The 21,207-nt window shown below is 37.7% G+C and overlaps 1 protein-coding gene across 1 annotated transcript in view; it reads left to right on the plus strand.

Moving 5' to 3' along the window:
* The window catches only part of UBE2Q2 (ubiquitin-conjugating enzyme E2Q family member 2), a 57,332-nt gene that overhangs the window by 14,606 nt on the left and 21,519 nt on the right, over positions 1-21,207 (plus strand). The window contains exons 3-8 of the mRNA XM_011982662.1: positions 1,301-1,405; positions 10,280-10,339; positions 13,787-13,927; positions 16,573-16,657; positions 18,314-18,374; positions 19,424-19,514. Of these exons, the coding sequence (XP_011838052.1) occupies positions 1,301-1,405; positions 10,280-10,339; positions 13,787-13,927; positions 16,573-16,657; positions 18,314-18,374; positions 19,424-19,514 (543 nt within the window). The remainder of the gene's footprint in view (positions 1-1,300; positions 1,406-10,279; positions 10,340-13,786; positions 13,928-16,572; positions 16,658-18,313; positions 18,375-19,423; positions 19,515-21,207) is intronic.

The raw sequence follows: 21,207 nt of genomic DNA on the forward strand, positions 1-21,207 counted from the left end.
GGAAGGGAGGAAAATTGAAATTCCTGGAAAATGTACTACCCTGTCTGTCTTGTTGTTTGGTATGACTCCACTACCCTGCTGCCTCACTCCCCAGCACTCCTGGAGCCCCTCACGTGCCAGAGGTCAGAGTGTCTAGGTCTGTGTCCAGATCGCCTTGCGTCATCTTCATTATGCACTTAGCACACAATAGAGCATATTGGGTGGATATCAAATCCACACCGGAGCTTGGTTTCCTTTTAAGCATGAAGATTTTTGTTGGATCCTAATTTACCATTCAACCTTCCTCATTTCCATTTGCTCCATTGTCCACTTTGGGAAGGCTTATTCTTTGCTTCGTTAACCCATTCTAATCCTGTGTCGTCTTTCTTTGTCCTTTGTAAACCTGCTTCTTTCTCTTCATCTCTTTTCTTGGTCAGAGCCACCTAGGAAACTGTTCCCGACTAAGTGAAGTGAGTTGCCTTATTAGATCCCATTTGAGTCACCTTATACATTGAAAAACATTTTAAACAATGAAAACCATACTTGTACACATGATTTATCTTGCTTATTTATTTAAAGCAAATATGCTTACAAAACAATCTGGACTTAAACATGGAAATTTACAGTTATTCTTTGCAGTTTTCCTAGTGAATTATTGTTATTTTTTAGACAGACACTTAAGAACCTACTAAGTGTCAAGTGTTTTATAGGTTTCATTAATCTTTACCATTCTGGGAAAGTTTTCACTTCTTTGTTTTACAGATGGGGCAGACTCATACTCAGGGAACTAGATACGATATCCAAGGTCATCTATCAGATTGCCAGGCTCTGTCTACTAGATCACATTTGCTTCTGTACTTTTAAATGAATATGTCTAGAATATATAATTTTATAATCCATCTGTAACAGCACTGCCTGTGTGTGTCTGGGTTATTTTTTCTGTTTGTTTTTTTTTTTAATTTTTATTTTTTTTGGTAGCCTCATTAATGCATTAATGTTCTCTTGTCTGAAGTTGTAAGTTTCTCAGAAAACAGGTTAGCAGTGAGAAATTGGACAATGTCTGGAACTTCCTTCTTCTGCCCTTATTGTTGTCATTCTGCTAGGTATCAGTTGTAGTGATTATACCCCAAGCCACAGTAACTTTCTTATACTAGAGGATCCTGAAAATATTTTAAAGACTACTTTTTAAATCTGTAAGCTGCAGTTGAGCAGTAACAAACTTTTTCATTTCCTACTGGATTGATTACAGTAGTCATAACATTATTGATGTCTTCTAAGGGCTCTTTAACATAATGCTTATTTACTGAAATGTGTTTTGTAGCTTCATCAGCAATTGAAGTGGTTGATATGTGAACTCTGCAGATTATATAACGTTCCTAAGCACCTGGATGTTGAGATGCTAGATCAACCACTACCCACGGGTCAGGTAAAGTAAAAATTCTCTAGCGTTCAAGAGCTAAAATAAATTGTCTCAAGCAAAAGTCAAACTAGGATGATTTTTCTTTTTGTTATTCAGCTTGTTTAGAAGTTAGTTTCTTTTTTGTTCCTATTGAATTGTTTTGTTTGTTCTGTTTTAGGTACTAAAAATAAACTTTACATTCTTTGGAGCTGCTGGTATTTACTATACAGGCAAATAGTTGCCCTTCTCCCTACCACCACCTTTTTGTTAATATTGCTGGTTTCCCTAAATGCTCTTGCTTCTTTCATTGTTTGTCTTTGGTTATTCAATTTCCTTCACCTGGAAATGTCATCTCCTTAAGTCTGTCTATGCTTTTTAAGAACTAACCCAAATGTTATCTCCTGCAAGCAACAGAAATTTCCACTAGTTCATGACCACTACTAACTTCATTCTGAATTTACCTATTTAGGCATCAGTTATTTATTTTTTTACTATAATACATGATAATTTAGCTGTTATACCACCCACTTACCACTCACCTCCCTTTCCTCAAATATTATCTTTAGTCATGTAAGTAATCACTAATTATCATTAGGACTTTGTAGAGTAAAGCCAAGTTTTCTAGAATATTTAGGATATGCTATTTCCTTTCTTGGTGCAGCTTTTAGTTTTGCAGTATCTTCCTCATAATAGTAATTTTTAATTTAAAAAATTATGTTGTAGCCCTTTCTGTGAGGTTTCCCTTTCTTCTGAAGCCTTTGGCTCCTCTTGCCCGTCGTGGCAGGTTTTTCTTTGGGTTGGCTGTGCAGATGTCATCTTGAGGTTTTTCTCATCTGCTCTCCTGCAGTAGATCCATTGTTTCTTGGATCTCATGCCATCTTTCGTGGCTTACCCTTTCTCATTTTGCCTGACTAGGTAAAACCCTAAGAAAGCATGGAGCAGTACGTTTTCTGAGCTGTAGCTTCTGAAAAAATACTGTCCAGTGTTTGGGTTTTGAAGCCAGACCGAGATAGGTTTGAATCTTGGTTCTGCTACTTATTGGCTGTATGCCCTTGGGCTGATTCCCTAATTGCTCTGTGCACCAATTTTGAATTGGCAAAATGGGAGAACCAGTAATAGTATTAGTACCTATGTTTTTGGGGAACTATGAGGTTTAAATGAGTTGGTACAAGTAAACCATTTAGAACAGTGCCTGGTGCATAGCACATCCCCATGAATGTTCACTTCTGTTATATTCTACCCTCCCTCATACTTGATTGATAGTTTGGTTGATTATATATTTCTGGGTTGAAGATAATTTTACCTTAGAATTTCAAAGTCTGTGCTATTGTCTTCTAACCAGTCGTGGTGGTGAAGCCTCATGCCATTCTGAGTTTCAGTCATTTATGTATGGCTTTCTCTCTGGAAGCTTTTAGGAGTTTGTCTTTTCCTTGGTGTGCTGAAACAGCACAACATTATACTTAGTGTGGGTCTTTTTTCACTCACTGTACTGAGTACACCAAATGGATAGGCTTATGGATAGGCTCTTTCAAATTTGGAACCTTGAATCTTCTCATATTTTTGTTGTTAACTTTCTCCTTTCCATTTTATTTGTTCATTTTGAAGTGTCTGTTAATGGGATTTTAGACCTCTTGTCTTGAGTCTTGTATCTCATATTATTTCTGAATTATTTTTCTTTAATTTTAAAATCTAGAATATTTTTCTTTCAACTTTTGGAAATTTTATTTGGACAGTCATAACTTTAAGTTTTATTTATTATTGCTTAACCAATTATCCCAAAACTTAATAGCATAAAACAACAAATTTGCCTGTCACTATTGTATGACTTACCTGGGGCTACTTGAACAGGTTTTCTGCTGGTCTCATTTGGCACCTCTCACTGTGTGGTTTAGATGGTGACAGGGACTGGTCATCTGGATGCTCAGCTGTAGTGGATTGTCTGAGATGGCTTCTTCGCCCACAGGTCTGCTGCCTTGGTGTTTCTTCATCTGGCCTCTCTGTGTAGCATGTCATCCTCTCAGGCCTCTTCGTGTGGCTTCTCATTCTCCAAGAGGATAGTCAGTTCCTATTTTTGGCTTCCAGAAGCACAGAAGTGGAACTGCCAGGTGTTCTTAAGGCTTAGATCTGGAACAGGTCCAATATCATTTCTACCAAATTCTGTAGGTTAAAGTCAGTCTCGGGGCCCACCCAGATTCATTGTGGGATGGGCCCATCCAAGGACGAGCCCTGAGTTCTAGGAACCTTTTCTTCACTGATTATTTTTTATTCATATTCTATTTTTGTTTTATGGATGTAATATATTCATAAGTGTCTTTAAGGAGCTATTTTGATACTTTGACCCTCTCCCTAGCATCTCTTTTTTCTTTAATACTTTTTTTCTTAGTTTATTTTGGTCTTTTTTTTTTTTTTAAACCTTTCCTCAAGTATGTATTCTATGTTGCTCATCATTTGTAGTCTTTTAATTCCCTTTTTTGTTCATATTTGAGAGAGGTACTAAAAGACTGGGAGCCTGGATGTGGTGGCTCACACCTATAATCTCGGTGCTTTGGGAGGCCGAGATGGGAGGATCACTTGAGCCCAAGAATTAAGACCAGCCTGGGCAACATATTGAGACCCTATCTTTACAAAAATAAAAAATTAGGTGAGTATGATGGCACCTGCCTATAGTCCCAGCTATTCAAGAGGCTAAGGCAGGAGGATCACTTGAGCCTGTGAGGTTGAGGCTGCAGTGGGCTGTGATCATGCCAGTGTACTCCAGCCAGCCTGGGTGACAGAATGGAACCCTATCTCAAAAAAAAAAGACTGAAAGACTGATTGGGAGTTCTTCGTGGCCAAGACTTGTCAACTGATAGCTTTTAGTGGGAATTTAGGCTGATTCCCAATTGTTATTCCCTACCCCTCTATCTTATCTCCTGGTGCAATCATAAATGGTGGCTGGAACTACTCCATTCCTCTGGATATGAAATCTGTGTTTTCTTGCCTGGGGTGGATGTATGTTTGCTTGGGTTCTGCTTAAGGAGATGTGGTAGAACAGTGTTTCAGGGCCTGGAAAATGTATTCTGTATATAGGCTTTTGTTAATCTGTTTACAGTGTTGCCTATCTGTCTCGCTTTCTGGGGTACCTAGTGTCTGAGTCTAGAGCCTCTTCAGGGTGCTGTGAGATAAATTTGCCTCCTTGTTATCGATATCCCGCTAACCTCCACCTTTGTGGGCTTTGCTCCATTAATTAACCATTTTCCATTTACTGTCATTGTCTAGAGGTGAGTTCTCGTCTGCTGGTAACCGCATTCCTTTTTTGTAATTGTGTGTTTATTCTTCACCGTAATTTTAGTGGAGTCTCAGGACAAAGAGCAAATGGGAGAAATATGTGTTCAGTATTCACTTTTCCTTCTGTTTTTTTTTTTTTTTTTTTAAATAGAGTCTCTCTGTTGCCCAGGCTGGAGTGTAGTGGCACGATCTCAACTCACTGCAACCTCCGCCTCCTGGGTTCAAGTGATTCTCCTGCCTCTCAGCCTTCTGAGTAGCTGGGATTACAAGCACGTGCCACCACAGCCAGCTGATATTTTATAAACATCTATGATCACCTGGCCAGTTTTTTTTTTTTTTTTTCTGAGTTGGAGTCTCACCTGCCGCCGAGGGTGGAGTACAGTGGCGTGATCTCGCCTCACTGCAGCCTCCGCATCCTGGGTTCAAGCAATTCTCTTGCCTCAGTCTCCCCGGTAGCTGGGATTACAGGTGTGCGCCACCACGCCTGGCTAATTTTTTGTATTTTTTAGTAGAAATGGGGTTTCACTATGTTGGCCAGGCTGGTCTCGAACTCCTGACCTTGTGATCTGCCCGCAGCCTCCCAGAGTGCTGGGATTACAGGTGTGAGCCACTGCCCCTGACCCCTCACTTTTCCTTCTGTAGGACATTTGCAGCTTGTGTTTTTCACTGAATATCACATGGCCTTAATGCATAGAGAGCTAGCTGGTTTTTCATGATTATGCCCACGATTCTATGTAGGAATTTAACTTGTGAATTCCTAATTTTAAATCATCCTTGCATTTCTATAGTAAACACCATTAGAATGGATATGGTAATATTTTATTTTTGGATTTTTACTTCTGTATTAAGTAAGCTTATACTTTGTTTCCTTTTAGGCTCTTATTTCAGTATCAAGGGTATGCAGGGCTGACTTTGAAAGCTTTACATCTTTTTTTCTAAGATCTAGGATGTAGATCTAGTTTACACAGTAATTTTCAACTGGAGATTTTTGCCTCCCGTGGGACATTTGAAAATATCTGGAGCCATTTTTGGTTTTCACAGCTAGTCATGGTAGGGGGTGCTGTTGGCATTTCTTGGGTAGAGAGGATGTCACTAAACATCCTACAACACACGGGAGAACCCTCCACAAAGAATTGTCTGGCCCAATATATCAATATTGCTGAGGTTGAGAAACGGTGGTTTAAATAAAACTCCAATCTGGAGGATGAGTCTTTGACTGTCTTTTTCCTTTTTCTATGTATTGGTCTCCAGATTTTCCTCTTCAGTTTTAGTAACTGTAGATTAAAAAAAAAAATGATCGCTTTATGTATACTTCTAAGCTGTTGCATCATATTCACATGTGGCTGTATGCCATTTTCGCCTCAAAAGTTTTCTTTATCTTGATTACTTTTTGAAGGCTCGGCTGTTTTATTATATTAGTCTTGCGAAAGAATCCTCCTTTAGTTTTATTTTTTAAATCTAGTGTTTTCTTTTTCATTTTTTGCTTATGTCTTAATTCCCCTTTTATTTTGCTTTTTCTGGTTTAGTGGATTAATGTAATTTAAATTGCTTTTTAAACAAACATGTAAGGGTATACATTTTCTTTGGGTTTGAGTTTATTGCACAAGTTTTAAAATCTATTTTCCAAGTAATTTTATTCCATCATTCATTCACATTGCCATACTATTAAAACTTTTTATTGTGAGAGATAAAATGTATTGAAAATATGTAAAACATAAGCTTAGTGTAACACATAATTAGAGTGAATACTTGGAAACCAACACCTAGCCAGCACCCAGGTGAAGAGAAAGGAACATTGCTCGCACTGTGGAAACCTTCTGCAGGCTTCTTCCCGATCACTGTTCCTCTATACGCTTATCTTTCCTTACGTTTCTCTAGTGTTATCACTCATGTATGCATCCTTGAACAATACAGTGTAGTGTTGCCTATTGTTGAATTTCTGAAAATCATACTATATGTATTATTTCATTTTTGTTGTGCTCAACATTGTGTGTGAAATTTGTTCCTATTTTGTGTAGCTATAGTTGTTTTGCATTGCTGTATTTATTCCATTGTTTGAATATACCCTACCATTTATCCCCTTGACTAGATACAGACATGTGGGTTGTTTCCAGTGTTGTTAGGAACAGCGAATGCTGCTGTGATCATTCTTGTCTGTATTTCATTGTACCCCTGTGCCAGCATTTCTCTGGGGTACATACTTAAAGGCATGAGAATCAATTTCTTCTTTTACTCAAGAGTTATCTAGGAAAAAAAACTTTTTAAAAAGCATTTTCAGGTGGCTTTTCAGTTATTTTTAGTGCATCAATATGGTCAGAGAATATGGCCTGTGACCTTTCAGCTGCATTATCAGCAATCGTTTAGATTTCACCATTGGTGTTAATGTTGTCTTTGCTTATTGTTGCTTCTTGTATTATGTCTCCTGCTCCCTGCCCCTCAAGTATATCTCTGAATAATATCCTGTTTTTTTGTTTTGTTTTGTTTTTACCTAGAAAGCATTTGCAGGGATGTGTATGGAGAGCGTCCCTTGAATACTTACTGTCTGTTATCATTTGTTCAACAAATATCTGACTCTGTATAAAGTATTCCACATTGGTGTGGAGAATCTGGAGGTGAACATACACAGACATGCTTCCTGTATTGATGGAGCTAGATATAGAATTCTGAGTTCATAATTGAGTCTATTCCCAGTTATTTACACTTCTATCTTCTGATATTTGTTACAAATGAAAAGTCTGATGCCTATCTCATTCTTCTTTCTGTATATGTTATTTTTTCTTTCTGGTAGTTGGTATGATTTTCTCTGTAACTGTAAAGTGTGGGGGTTTTACTTTTCAGTATTCCTTTTTTTTTTTTTTTTTAAACCGGGTCTTGCTCTCTTGCCCAGGCTAGAGTGCAGTGGTGTGATCATGGCTTGCTGCAGCCTCTACCTCCTGGGCACAAGCAGTCCTCCCACCTCAGCCTCCTGAGTAGCTGGGACTACAGGTGCGCTCTGCCACTATGCACGGCTAATTTTTAAAATTTTTTTGTGGAGATGGGTTTTCACCATGTTGTCCAAGCTGGTCTCAAATTCCTGAGCTCAAGTGATCCTCCTGCCTTGGCCTCCCAAAGTGTTACAGGCATGAGCCACTGTGTCAGGCCTTCAGTATTCCTTTGGGGCATTCAGAGCCACTTAATATTCTAAAGTCTTTATTTAGCTCAGCAGCACTTATCTCTTTTCTTTCTTTTTATTTCCCTTCATCCTCTGGATGAATGTTAGATCTCTATATCTTTGATGTCCCTGAACTGTTCTCTTACTTACGTCTCTTCTGTTTTTTCCCCCATCTCCTTTTTTTCTCTGTTCTAAGGGAATGTCACTGTTTGGTTTTCTTAATCATAAATGCCTTGTTGGGTCAAGTGCATAGTACTCTGGCCCTTCTACAAGTGGTTTTTTGGGGGTAGGAGAGGGGATCTTATTTTTACTTTGTAGAATTGTGCTTGCATAGTAATCTGTTTATTTTGTGGATGCAGTATCTTCTCAATTACTACTAAAGATCCCAATTAGGTTTTTAAATTCTATTTATTTCCTTCATTAGTAATGCTTCAGATCATTTGTGCTTATTTGACTTGGCACTTTCCTTTCAGATTGCTAATTTTCTTCAGCTCACTGGTGATACATGGTTATCTCTTCATTTATAGATGAGATATACCATTGATCAGTATCCGTTGTTGATCTGAGTGTCTTCAGAATTGTCACTCTTTTCTGCTGTGGCCTCCCCCTCCTGATTTGCAGACCTGTGGTCTTCCTGTGGCATGAGGATGGGGAGGTGGTGGCTGGTGAGCTTTCTAGCTCTTGAGCTAAAAGGAAGAGGCCGAGTCTGTTAGAAGATTTTGCTGCTGCGTTGAGTTATATTCAAACACTCTGTCTTTTCTCTCTGGTTTTGAGACTCATAGAGGCCATCAAGATAGAGTTCCTATCTAGGAGAGTGATCCTTACCAACTGTAGATGAGACAAGTACAGTAAAGAATGTCTGATTCTTCTGGAAAAAAGTGGTCCCTCCATTATTTGGATTGAATTTGTGACTTTCTCAAGCCCAGCAGTCTGATTCCATCTCCTTTGTATCTTCCAGCATGTCCTTATAGTTTTGACTCACTAAGGGTATTCTCCTTGTATTTGTTGTTTTTCTGCTGCTGCAGCAGACTTACTCTTTTTTTGTAAAATTCTGTCATTTCAATGGGGTTTTGAAAAGAGGACCAGCCACATCTTGAAATGAAATTCATCTTAGGACTTCCCAAGCTTAACTCACTTTTTGTTTTGATTAAATTACTTCCCCTTTTTGAGGTGGTGGGAGCTCAGCTTTCTCATTTTAAAATGAAGGATAGTAACTGGGCTGATGGTGACAGACCCGGATGCATGTGATAATCACCTCAGAGAACTTTTGAAAAACAGATTCTCTGGGTCAGCTTTGAAATTGGCATTTCAAAAATGCTCTTTCAATCACTGATGCAACCAAACTCTTTGGGACTTTTAGGCTAGGTATATAGTCTTTAGATACCCAGAATAGTTTGACTTGGAATATAACAATTTAGGGAAATGAAAAAGGGGAGAATTACATTTTGGAAGCTGCTTGCTTCCATTTTCCATTTAGTTTTTAGAAGACAATGTCTAAAGAGATGCAGATTTAAAGGAAATACAAATTAATTCTGCATAGGTATGTTTATCTACATGGAATTCTCCAGCTGACTAATCCAGAAGAGTTCTAATACCCTCTGTAATCATGGGTTTGTTTTTCTTGAGAATTATTCCATCAGAGTATCTAATAACAGATGCTTAGATACTGCTGAGACCTTTGTTGGTCTTACTTGATCTCTGGATCCTAGTTTCTTGATCTTTTACATATTCTGTGTTCTAACCTGAACTGGCCTTCATGGTTAAAGATGCATGTATAAATAGTGTCCTGGCCAGGAAGCTTATCTTTTGAACTTTGCCAAAAATGAATATGAAGGCCCTTCCTAAAACCCCATCAAATTCATTTCTGAACTTGATAAATTGTAAATTTTGTAAATTGATAAGTTGTGTCTTGTAGAGAAGTATTTTGTAGTAAAATGTTTTTAAAAAGAAAATTTGCTTTTTAGTGAGGTCATTTCATAATTCTTAGTTTTGTGAAATGTCTATCAATAACACATCTGACCTTTCAAAATGTAAGCCAATTGAATTTATGTAATAATTCAGACTTTCCAAAGTTAAAAAGGTAGCTATTTTAAGGAATCGGTAGTTTGGGAGATTTTATTTTAAATAAGCCATTGATCTTAGGCACACAGCCGTACAAGTAAAATGTTTTCTTATTTTAAATTAGATTATGTTTTAACATTTTTTTCTGTTTTGCTTTGTATTTGATTGCTTTTCTTTATTCCTGAGGCATCCATTAAGTTGAATTGTTCAAAATTGTTTCATTTTTAAAAGCTGATACCTTATTTGTTAGTCAAAGCTGGATTTAAAGATAAACATTTTAATTTTAATAAACTGTCTGGTAGTGGGACTGCAGTGACGGTTGGTTGAGAGTTTGTCCCTAAAGCTATGGCACCAGTCTTTAATGTACTCAGCCTGTGCATATTTGTTCTGTGTAGCCGTGGCAGATTCATTCTTTGTTTCAGAATGGGACAACAGAAGAAGTGACTTCAGAAGAAGAGGAAGAAGAAGAAGAGATGGCTGAAGTAGAGGTATTTTATATAAAATAAGAGTTTATAAGTGTCTTCATTTTTGAACATTTGAGTAATTCTTAAATCTTTTTTATAGACTGCTATTAATGTGGAATAATTGAAAGCACATTGTATTTGGAATGGAATATAATTTCCCAACTCTGGCTTTACCTTTAATGATATGCCTTTGAGGAAATTTATCTGAATTCTTTGGATTTGATTTCTTGGAAAACAAAAGCTCTTAACATTTAGCACTAAAATTATATTTATATTTAATATTGATCACTACTTAATCTGTATTTGGTTATATTTAGGAAGAGGAACTACTGAGTTTATAAAACTTCGTTTGCATAAAAGGAGAATTTGAGAACATTTTAGGGACTACTCACCAGAAGTAGTGAAACTGTCTCTCATTGAAAAATCATCAATGAATTTTGTCTTAATCTGGTTTACACTACTTTAACAGAATACTGGAGACTGGGTAATTTATAAAGAACAGACGTTTATTTTCTCACTGCTCTGAAGTCTGGGAGGTCCAAGATCAAGATACCAACATTTGGTGTCTGAGGACCTTCTTGTTGCATCCTCTCACATGGTAGAAGGCAGAAGGGCAGGAGAGCAAGCTAGTCCAGTGTGTGAAGCCTCATTTGTAAGGGCCTTAATCCCATTAAGGAGGAAGAAGCCCTCTTGGCTTAATCACCTCTTAAAAGTCCTACCTCTTAACATCACATTGGCCAACACCTGAATTTTGGAGGGAGCACATTTAAATCATAGCAAATTTAGTAGAGCTCATTCCAAAGACATTGAGCTTAGGCCAGTTGTCAGTCATGGATGTAATTTTAGATGTTTTCAAGCTCTGAAACTTGCATTTAAAATCAAACTTCAGAGCAAAGATCTTTGTTTCTGCGTTGACCAAATAGAAGATATATGGATTCCATGATCTTGATTTAAAAAAAAAAAATTTTTTTTTTTTCTGTTTTGGGTCTTATAATCAATGTATGCTTTTATTTTCTTAATTTGGAAATTTTTAATCTAAAATATACTTTTAGAATGCTTCAGAACTAATGAAGCAGTGTTGTAGACTTGTTTTGGTTTTTTGAGACAGGGTCTCACTGTGGCGCAGGCTGGAGTGCAGTAGTGTGATCGTGGCTCACTGCAACCTTGAACTCCTAGACTCAAGCAATCCTCCCACCTCAGCCTTCTGAGTAGCTGGGAGTACAGGCATGTGCCCCATGCCCAGCTTTTTAAACATTTTTTATTGTAGAGATTGGGTCTCATTCTTTTGTCCAGGCTCATCTCGTGAACTCCAGACCTCAAGTGATCCACCACCTTGGCCTCCCAAAGTGTTGGGATTATAGACGTGTGCCACTGTTCCTGGGTATAGGCTTGTTTTATGAGTCTGGGAGTAAAATACTCTTAAAATTGTCCAGTTAGAATAAGAATTTGTTTTAATGTTTTTATGCAGTTTAGCTTAGGTGGAATAAACTGCATGAAAATGTTAAACCTTTTCTGTGGGTCCAGTATACCATGAAGCAGCCATTGTACTAAAGTTCATGAACTTTTTCTTTTTCCCCTCACAAGGTAATAAACAAGGGGCTGCAACATTGAGGGAAAACTAGAAAGGAAGGAGAATGGACTTTGGAGATGTCAGATTAGGACAGTTGGAAAGAAGATATTCTAGGCTCCTAAAATAATATGGGAAGAGGCTCAGAACAACCTTGGACATAGTGTGTTTGGGTTCATTGGATACTTTTCTTTTGAGAAGGAGTGTTGATGTGTTGAAGTCATGAAAAAACAAGATTGGCTAGAAAAGGCAAATGGTTAAAAGTCTTGAATTCGAGACAGGTGTGTTTCTATTTGGTGTGATTTTTGATAGGAAGGCCTTAAGCACGGAATAGTGTGCTGAGGATATTTTAGAAAGATAATGTTGAATTCTGTTTGGGATGTGCTGATTAATACTCAGGGAAAGAAGTTTTGTGGATGGGAACATGACTGAGGTTGAAGGTATAGGAGGAAATATAGGCTAAAGGCATTTGTGAGAATTGTGAGAAAAACGTGTAGGATGGAAGATTGGTGCTGAAAGGTGCACACAGGGAGAAGGGAGCTCCATGAAGTATGGAGTCATGGGCAGAGTTTGAGTGAGAACAAAACATTAATAGGGCTTGAAGAGATGGCATTCCAAAAAGAAGGCTGTGGAGGTGAAGGCTGCAGTGAGCCGAGATCTTGTCACTGCACTCCAGCCGGGGCAACAGAGTGAGACTCCATCTCAAAAAATAAAAAAAAAAATAAAAAAAACCAAAAAGGAGGCCTATTGAATGGATAGAAGGTAGTCATTAACCTGGTCTAGAAGTCAGTGAATTAGCCTGCTTAGGAAAGAAAAAAGTCAAGATGAGTATAAACTACTCCTTTAGAGATTTTGGCAATTGAAGTAGAGAAGTAAGGTAATTGCAAAAAGTTAGGATTTAAATTCTGCATAGATTTATATATGTGTAAGAACAAATAGTATGGGAAAGGAGGGAGCAGAATGATGTGAATAAAGATACTGGTCTAGGGGTATTCAAATTCTTTTTTTTCTTTTTTTTTTTTTTTTTGAGATAGTCTTGCTCTGTCACCCAGGCTGGAGTACAGTGGCATGATCATAGCTCACTGCAGCTTCAAACTCCTGAGCCCACATGATCCTCCTATCTCAGCCTCCTGAGGACCTGAGATGAAATTCTTTTTCTAACTTTTTTTCTAGTTATACACGTCAATAGATGCTTACTACATAAAACTTGGAAATTAGGGGAAGGCATTAAATGTCTCCAGAGATAACTAAAATTAACTGAAATTAATATTTCAATATAAGTTCTTCTGGTCTTCCTTTTTCTGTGCTTATTTCAGCATAATTGAAATTCTTTCTTTTTTGTGTTCTATTTTCATTTTAAAGTTTTTCGATACAGGAGAAATTATGCTATGTTAGTATTTCAGTGGCCTCTTAATATTTTGCTATTTTTGCACATGCAGATTTTGTGTTTTTTTTTTTTGTGGTTGCAAGGTTGAAATAGGTGTCTTTATGCCTAAATTAGTGTTTACAGTTTAAACTAGTTTCTTAGAATACAATTCTAGAAGTTGAGTTTCTGGAACAAACTAGGAACACTTTGGGTTCTTGACACCTGCTGCTAAACTGTTTTAAAGGTTCCTCTTAATAGGAGATTTAGAAGATGGCTTATTTGGTAATAGTTATGATTTTGTAAAGCTTTTAAATCTGCTTTACCCAGAGTCTAGCTTTTAAATAAAATATAGGATATAAAAGGTGGGAGCCTCTTGAATGGAATGGGGGGGGCTTTTTCTCTCTCCCCATAGAATAGCTATATTTTGTTTCTTGTCCCTCATTAAGTCAAGAGTAATTTAACGTTATTTTGGCATAAGAAATTGCTGAAGAAAAATAGCTTGAATAAGCTAACATTTTTCTTCTTTTTGCAGGATATAGAAGACTTAGATCACTATGAGATGAAGGAAGAAGAGCCTATTAGTGGGAAAAAGTCAGAGGATGAAGGAATTGAAAAAGAAAATTTGGCAATATTAGAGAAAATTAGGAAGACTCAAAGGCAAGACCATTTAAATGTAAGTGTGTGTAGATATGTAGAACCTGGACTTTTGTGGTTAAATAATTATAGTTAATACCAGGCAATTCATTAACATGCCCACCTCAGCTGCCCTCCTCCTCCATTCCTGCCTTAGTGGTGGACTCAGTCATACGTTTTTAAAAACAGGGTCTTGCTCTGTCACCTAGGCTAGAGTGCAGTGGCACATAGTTCAGTGTAGCCTTGATCTCTCAGGCTCCAGTAATCCTCCTGCCTCAGCCTCCCAGGTAGCTTGGACTATAGGCATGTGCCACCGTGCCAGGCTAGTTTTTTTTTATTTTTAGTAGCGATAAGGTCTCTCTGTGTTGCCCAGGCAGGTCTTGAACACCTGAGTTCAAACGATCCTCCCATGTCAGCCTCCCAAAGTACTGGGATTGCAGGCAAGAGCCACCGTGCCTAGCCTTAGTCATATGTTTTGTTGCTGTAGATTACATTTCTTATCTATGGATAGCCACTTTTTACCCTGTTCATCTGCTCTTCACATCCTGGAACCACCTGCTGATCCCTGTACATGCCCCTTTCCGGCCTGTTTATGCTGTTTTCTCTGCTTACCTTCCTCCCATGGGATCTGTATATTCAAATTCATTCTCTCCTACAAAATATAATTCAAGTTCTTTCTCCTTGGTGAAGGAGACTTTGGTCTGTCCTACTCTGACCCAACCAAAAGTAATTTTTCTCTTTTGACTTAACATCTTTTTTTTTTTTAAATGAAGTCACTCTCTGTCTCCTGGCTGGAGTGTGGTGGCATAATCTCAGCTCACTGCAGCTTCCACCTCCCAGGTTCAAGCAATTCTTCTGTCTCACCCTTCCGTGCAGCTGGGATTATAGGTGTGCACCGCCACACCTGGCTAATTTTTGTATTTTTAGTAGAGACAGGGTTTCCTCATGTTGGCCAGGCTGGTCTTGAACTCCCAACTTCAAGTGATTCACCTGCTTGGGCCTTCCAAAGTGCTGGGATTACAGGTGTGAGCCACCGTGCCCAGCCACAACTTAATATCTCTTTTACATGAAGCAGCAGGATGTGAAAAGAACACTGAGTTTGGTGACAAACACACCTTTTATGGTTTCACTTTCCTCAACTCTAAAATACGGCTAGATAGTACATACCTTTTGGATGATTGCTATCAAAAATAAATGAAAATGATGTGTATATATATAAAATGTTCAGAGTAGGGAAACATCAAATGATTGAACACTTACTACTTCCTGCCTTATATTAGAGCTGTTGACCAACTCCATGAAATCTGTGTAGCAGTTAGTTTGTCTTGGGCACAGGTTCCCGAAAACAGGGAATGAATTGTTAGGTAAGTAGATGCCAAATGTTGAAAACAGGTAGATTACTCTCCCTCCTTCAATCTTATTTCTATATTAATCTAATTTATAATTTTTAGTAGAGCAAAGAAGTTTAGTCAGGCCCCAATATCTTGATTACTTAAAAAACAAAGTTTGTGTCATTTGAATTAATGATAACTGTACTTTGTGTCTTGTGATCAATTCCAGTTTGAGTTATAGTCAAAACAACTATAAATTATTGAACACCTTTGCATGACCGATACTATGCCAAGTACTTTATACTTCATATGTCTTCACATTTAGTCTTCATAGCCACCATGTGAATTAGGTACTCTTCATATTTTAGAGATAGGAAAAACTTCTCTTATTTTGTAGATATGAAATGAGCTAGGAAACTTGATTTTTTCCTCCCCTTCAAAGTATAGTGCAATGTTTAAAATCTTTAATTTCACGTGACCAAAAAATAGTTCCGTTTATATTTAGTCTTACGATAAGATATTGATGTGTTTTCATCTTTAGAGATGTCCCTGCTCTGAAAAACTAAAACCAGTCGCATGTAGACACACGTTTCTCAGTGTCTTAATGTGCGAACTAGACCATCTGTGTAATATTCTTGCTTGTAGTCTTATGACTTAACATCTTTTTTTTTTTTTTATGAAGTCACTTTTTTTAATGAATGGAGCTGTATTTTAGTTAATAATGTGTCACCTTGAGTGTCTTTTAGTAATTGCTGGGGTTTGGAATAGACTCATACTGAATTCTCTGTTATCGTGGAGTCCATGGTGGTGAGAACATGTTGGCTAGAGGTTTTCAGATGATAAGAAATAGGAAATGAACCAGACTTGTGCCTAGTTTTATATCCTCTTGAAACTTCATAATGCTTCATTTAATTGGACTTTTTTTACTTCTTAAAATGTTGAGGTTGGGTGCAGTGGCTCATGCCTATAATCCCAGCACTTTGGGAGGCCGAGGCAGGCGGATCACAAGGTCAAGAGATTGAGACCATCCTGGCCAACATGGTGGAATCCCGTCTCCACCAAAAAAAAAAAAAAAACAAAAAACCCCCCCAAAATTAGCTGGACGTGGTGGTGCACACCTGTAGTCTCAGCTACTTGGGAGGCTAAGGTAGAAGAATTGCTTGAACCGGGAGGTGGAGGTTGCAGTTGCGCCACTGCACTCCAGCCTGGGCGACAGGGCGAGACTCCATCTCCAAAAAAAAAAAAAAGTTGAACGGTGATCCATTTTTGCTGTAATCTTTTAGATCAGGTTGAAATATCTTAAATCTTTACTTAGCTCAGCAGACCCTGGTAAACAGTGGCTTTTGTGTTTCAGGGTGCAGTGTCTGGGTCAGTGCAAGCTTCAGATAGACTTATGAAAGAGCTCAGGGACATATACAGATCACAGAGTTATAAAACAGGTAAGGATCTCTGGATCCCTGCTCTCCTTATGGTTCTTCTGCTCTTTTCTATTGTCAGATTATAAATGTCATTTCTTAAAACTGGACAGAAATGGAAATGTTTACTAGCTTTATTTTAGGAATGTGAAACTCAAATGCAATCAAGTTCCAAAAGATGTAAGAGTAAAATAGGATGAGTTTACTTGTTTTTCGGATTTTTAAAAAATGTTTTTATAAGTCCATTGGAATTTTGTCCTCTTCTTGAAAAGAGTGAACTCTTACATGTATTTTTATCTTCTGGCGAAAGCATGAGCAATATTGCTTGGAAAGTAAATAAGAGTAATACCTTTCATTGTACAGAGAATGATTGCCAAGTTGATTTCTATGATTCCGCCCCCCCATTTTTGAAAGCAAGATAATCGACTCTTATTGTAGAGATAGTTATGTTATTACCTTTAAAATATGTAGGTTTTTAAAGTTTTTATTTCATTGTTTGACTTGAGTATTCTTACTCATTATGACTTGAATGTTATGGAATCTGTCGTAACTAGAGGTAAAATTCTCATATTGTTACAGATTCTAATAGTATTAAATAATGAGCCAAACTTTAATTTGAAAAGATAGCATTGGTTGGGTGCAGTGGCTCACACCTGTAATCCCTGCACTTTGGGAGGCCAAGGTGGTCAGATCACCTGAAGTTAGGAGTTCGAGACCAGCCTGGCCAACATGGCGAAGCCCTATCTCTACTAAAAATAAAAAATTAGCCGGGCATGGTGGCGGGCACCTGTGATCCCAGCTGCTCAGTAGGCTGAGGCAGGAGAATCGCTTGAACCCAGGAGGCGGAGGCTGCAGTGAGCCAAGATTGTACCACTGCACTCCAGCCTGGGTGGCAAGAGTGAGACTGTCCAAAAAAAAAAAAAAAAGCATTATGACCCATTCAAGAATTCTTAGTATGAACAAATCAAAATTAATTAGAACTTGCTTAAAAAAATAAAAACAAGGAAAAACCCTTGCTTTGTAGTGTGCAGGATAAGCCAAACTTGTTTCTGACTTATTAGAATTGTGGGTGTCCTTACAGTTTTTTGTGTAAGAAGTCTAAAAGTTTATCTGTAGAAACCTAATAAAGCACAAACATTTGAATACTGGTTTTATTTTTAAATGTTAAGTAATCATTTGTTTCAGCATTGTTTATATAGGGAAAAAACCAGATATTGGGTGGAATTTGTTAAAGCATATCCATAAAATAAACTACTGCAAAGTCATTAAAAAGATTGTGAATAGATTTAGGTATACTAACTTGGAAAAATGTCCCTGAAAGTTGAAGAGACGTTATAAAACAACATACGTAGAAGGATTCCGTCTTTGTAGAAATGTATGTTCATGGAAGAAAAGTCTTAAGTACCTATGATTTTGCATAATCTTTTTTTTTCAGTCAGACTAAATGGTAAGCAGTTTTTCAACTCATTAAAGAATCTTCTCAATTGATGGCTGTAATGATCTGTTAAGGGCATAAGATACTCAGCTGCAGTGGTGTAATATTTACTATATAGCTTAGTCGTTCCATGTTTTAAGAGAAAAATTCCTAGCTTTTGTTGACTATTCAGTTTATACATTTATACTATAGTAATAGTTATATGATCAAATGAAGAGTAGCTAACATGCTCTGTATCTTAACAGGGATTTATTCAGTGGAACTCATAAATGACAGTTTATATGACTGGCATGTTAAACTGCAGAAGTAAGTGACTTTTTAATGCTAACCCACCCTTCACAATGGTAGATTATCACAGTGGAGGTTATTTTACTTCTAACTTGATACCTTTATACTATGACTTGTACTTAGAACTTTAGACCTTGTTTCTATAGAAATAGTTCTTAGATTGTTTAAATGAGCTGTTTCTGAGGCTTAATAAAAAAGTGAGAAAGAGGAAGGACAGAAAGGAAGGACCAGCTGTGGGATAAAGTGTTTTATGGAGTTAGAGCAGGGGAACTTAGAAACAAAAGTATATTTAATAACTTCATGAGACTGTGTTAACTAGTTTATATTTGAAATATATACAGCACTTTGGGAGATTGAGGTGAGAGGATCTCTTGAGCCCAGGAGTTTGAGACCTGCCTGGGCAACATAGCAAGACTTCATCTCTACAAAAAAAAAAAAAAACATTAGCCAGGCATGGTGGAGTACACCTGTAGTCCCAGCTACTGGGGGTGGTAGGAGGCTGAGGCAGGAAGATCTTGAGCTCCAGAGGTCAAGGCTGCAGTGAGCCATGATTGTATCACTATATTCCAGCCTGGGCAACAGAATGAGGCACCCTGTCTCTTTAAAAAAAAAAAAAAAAAAAAAAAAGTTGCGGGGAGATGGGACTCAAATTGGATCTGTATATATAGAACAGTTGTAGAAAAATACGGATTTTTTTAGTGATTTAACTTTTTGTAGTTCGGTCCATGGCAAACTTTTCTCCTTGAACCCTTTGGCTAATAATATAAGTTTAATAAGAAAATTATGTACATGTGACTATTTTCCTTTAGAATGACTGCAAACTCTGAACCCCTTATTAGATTAGATTTAGAGTATTATGGTCTCTTTTGGACATTTATTCCCAAGGAGCTGGAAGCTATAGTGACCTCTATTTTTCCTGGTGATAAAGAGCAGCTTTAGACCTTCTCTTTCTGGAACTTACCCTAGGTGCTCTATTTTAGCTGTCAGACTAGTTCATTTTTGAGTTTAGTTAAAAAAAAATCTCTTAACTTTTTATTTGAACTGTTTTTTTGTTTTGTAATTCTTAGGGTTGACCCTGATAGTCCTTTGCACAGTGATCTTCAGATCTTAAAAGAAAAAGAAGGCATAGAATATATTTTGCTTAACTTCTCTTTTAAGGTAAGAAAATAGTTACAGGACCCCATATACTTCCAATGGGGGGGCGTATATTTGTACAAGTGCTTTGGAAAAAAATTTGGTAAAGTAGAAGATACTCATACCCTATGATTCAAGAATCTCGTAGACATATTCTCTGTAAGAGATGAGTAATTAGGAGTACCAGAAGACACAGGAATGTTCAGAGAAGCATCGTTTATAATAGCCCTAAACAGAAAACCCAAGTGTTCTTTCCAATAAAATGGAGAAATGTGGTGTTTATAAAATGGTTTACAGCTATGTGGGACAAGATGGGTGGATCTTGAACACAGTTGTAAATGAGACTGGACTCCAAAACCTATTTTGTACAATTTCCTTTATATAGAGTTCAAAAATAGGTAAAACTAATGTTGGTTAGGGCATGCATTCTTAGTGGAGACAATATCACCTGCAGTGGAGTGAAAATTGACCTTTGAAGTGAAAACAATCTTAGCTGTTAAAATGGTCTGCTGCCCTCCAAAGGGCCACAGAACATAAACAGATATACGATTTATCTGTGGTGTTAAAATTCCGTGGAGCGGGGGCGGTAAAATTAGGAAGAAAACTTCTAAAAAGGCTTCTTAGGGGGGCAAAAATGAAAAGAAAACTGAGAAACACTTATTTATGGATTCATAGTTGGGCAGTAAAACTATCAATAAAAAAGAGGTGATTACACACAGGGTAGGGTAAGGAGTCCATCTAGGTGGGAGGTAGGGAGGTGTGAACTGGAAGGTACATCTGTGCAAGCTTCTTGGATACTGGCTGGAATATATTTCTGGACCAGGTTGGTGGTTACATGGGCACATAATTTACAATAGCTTCTTAAGGTATATCTCTATATTTTATGTACTTTTCTGAATTTATGTGTTATATTTCATAAGGGTTTATAAATTTTATTTTATTTTATTTTATTTATTTATTTTTGAGACGGAGTCTTGCTCTGTTGCCCAGGCTGGAGTGCAGTGACACAGTTTTGGCCCACTGCAACCTCCGCTCCTGGGTTCAAGAGATTCTCCTGCCTCAGCCTCCCGAGTAGCTGGGATTACAGGTACAGGTACATGCCACCACACCCGGCTAATTTTTGTATTTTTAATGGACACGGGATTTCACCATGTCGGCCAGGCTTGTCTTGAATTCCTAACCTCAGGTGATCCGCCTACCTCGGCCTCCCAAAGTGCTGGGATTATAGGCATGAGCCACCACACCTGGCCTAGTATTTTTAAGACGCTAAAAATAATGGTTAAAGAATAGCAGTGGTGTCTAGAACAAATGTTAATTATTATTTTTATTTTTATTTTTTTTGAGACTGAGTCTTGCTCTGTTGTCCAGGCTGGAGTGTGGTGGCATAATCTTGGCTTACTGCAACCTCTGCCTCCCAGGTTTAAGTAATTCTCTGCCCCAGCCTCCCGAGTAGTTGGGATTATAGGCATGTGCCACCATGTCCAGATCATTTTTGTATTTTTAGTAGAGATGGGATTTCACCATGTTGGCCAGGCTGGTCTTGAACTCCTGACCTTGTGGTACACCTGCCTTGGCCTCCCAAAGTGCTGGGATTACAGGTGTGATTTAATTATGGATCTGGATCAGATGTTATGGTTTAAAATCTCTGGATATATGAGATATTTTGATAAAAAAACAATGCTGCTTTTGTACTTACAAAAAGGATAGTAATAATTTT

Source organism: Mandrillus leucophaeus, unplaced genomic scaffold, assembly GCF_000951045.1.
Source record: "Mandrillus leucophaeus isolate KB7577 unplaced genomic scaffold, Mleu.le_1.0 Scaffold241, whole genome shotgun sequence".
NCBI lineage: Eukaryota > Metazoa > Chordata > Mammalia > Primates > Cercopithecidae > Mandrillus > Mandrillus leucophaeus.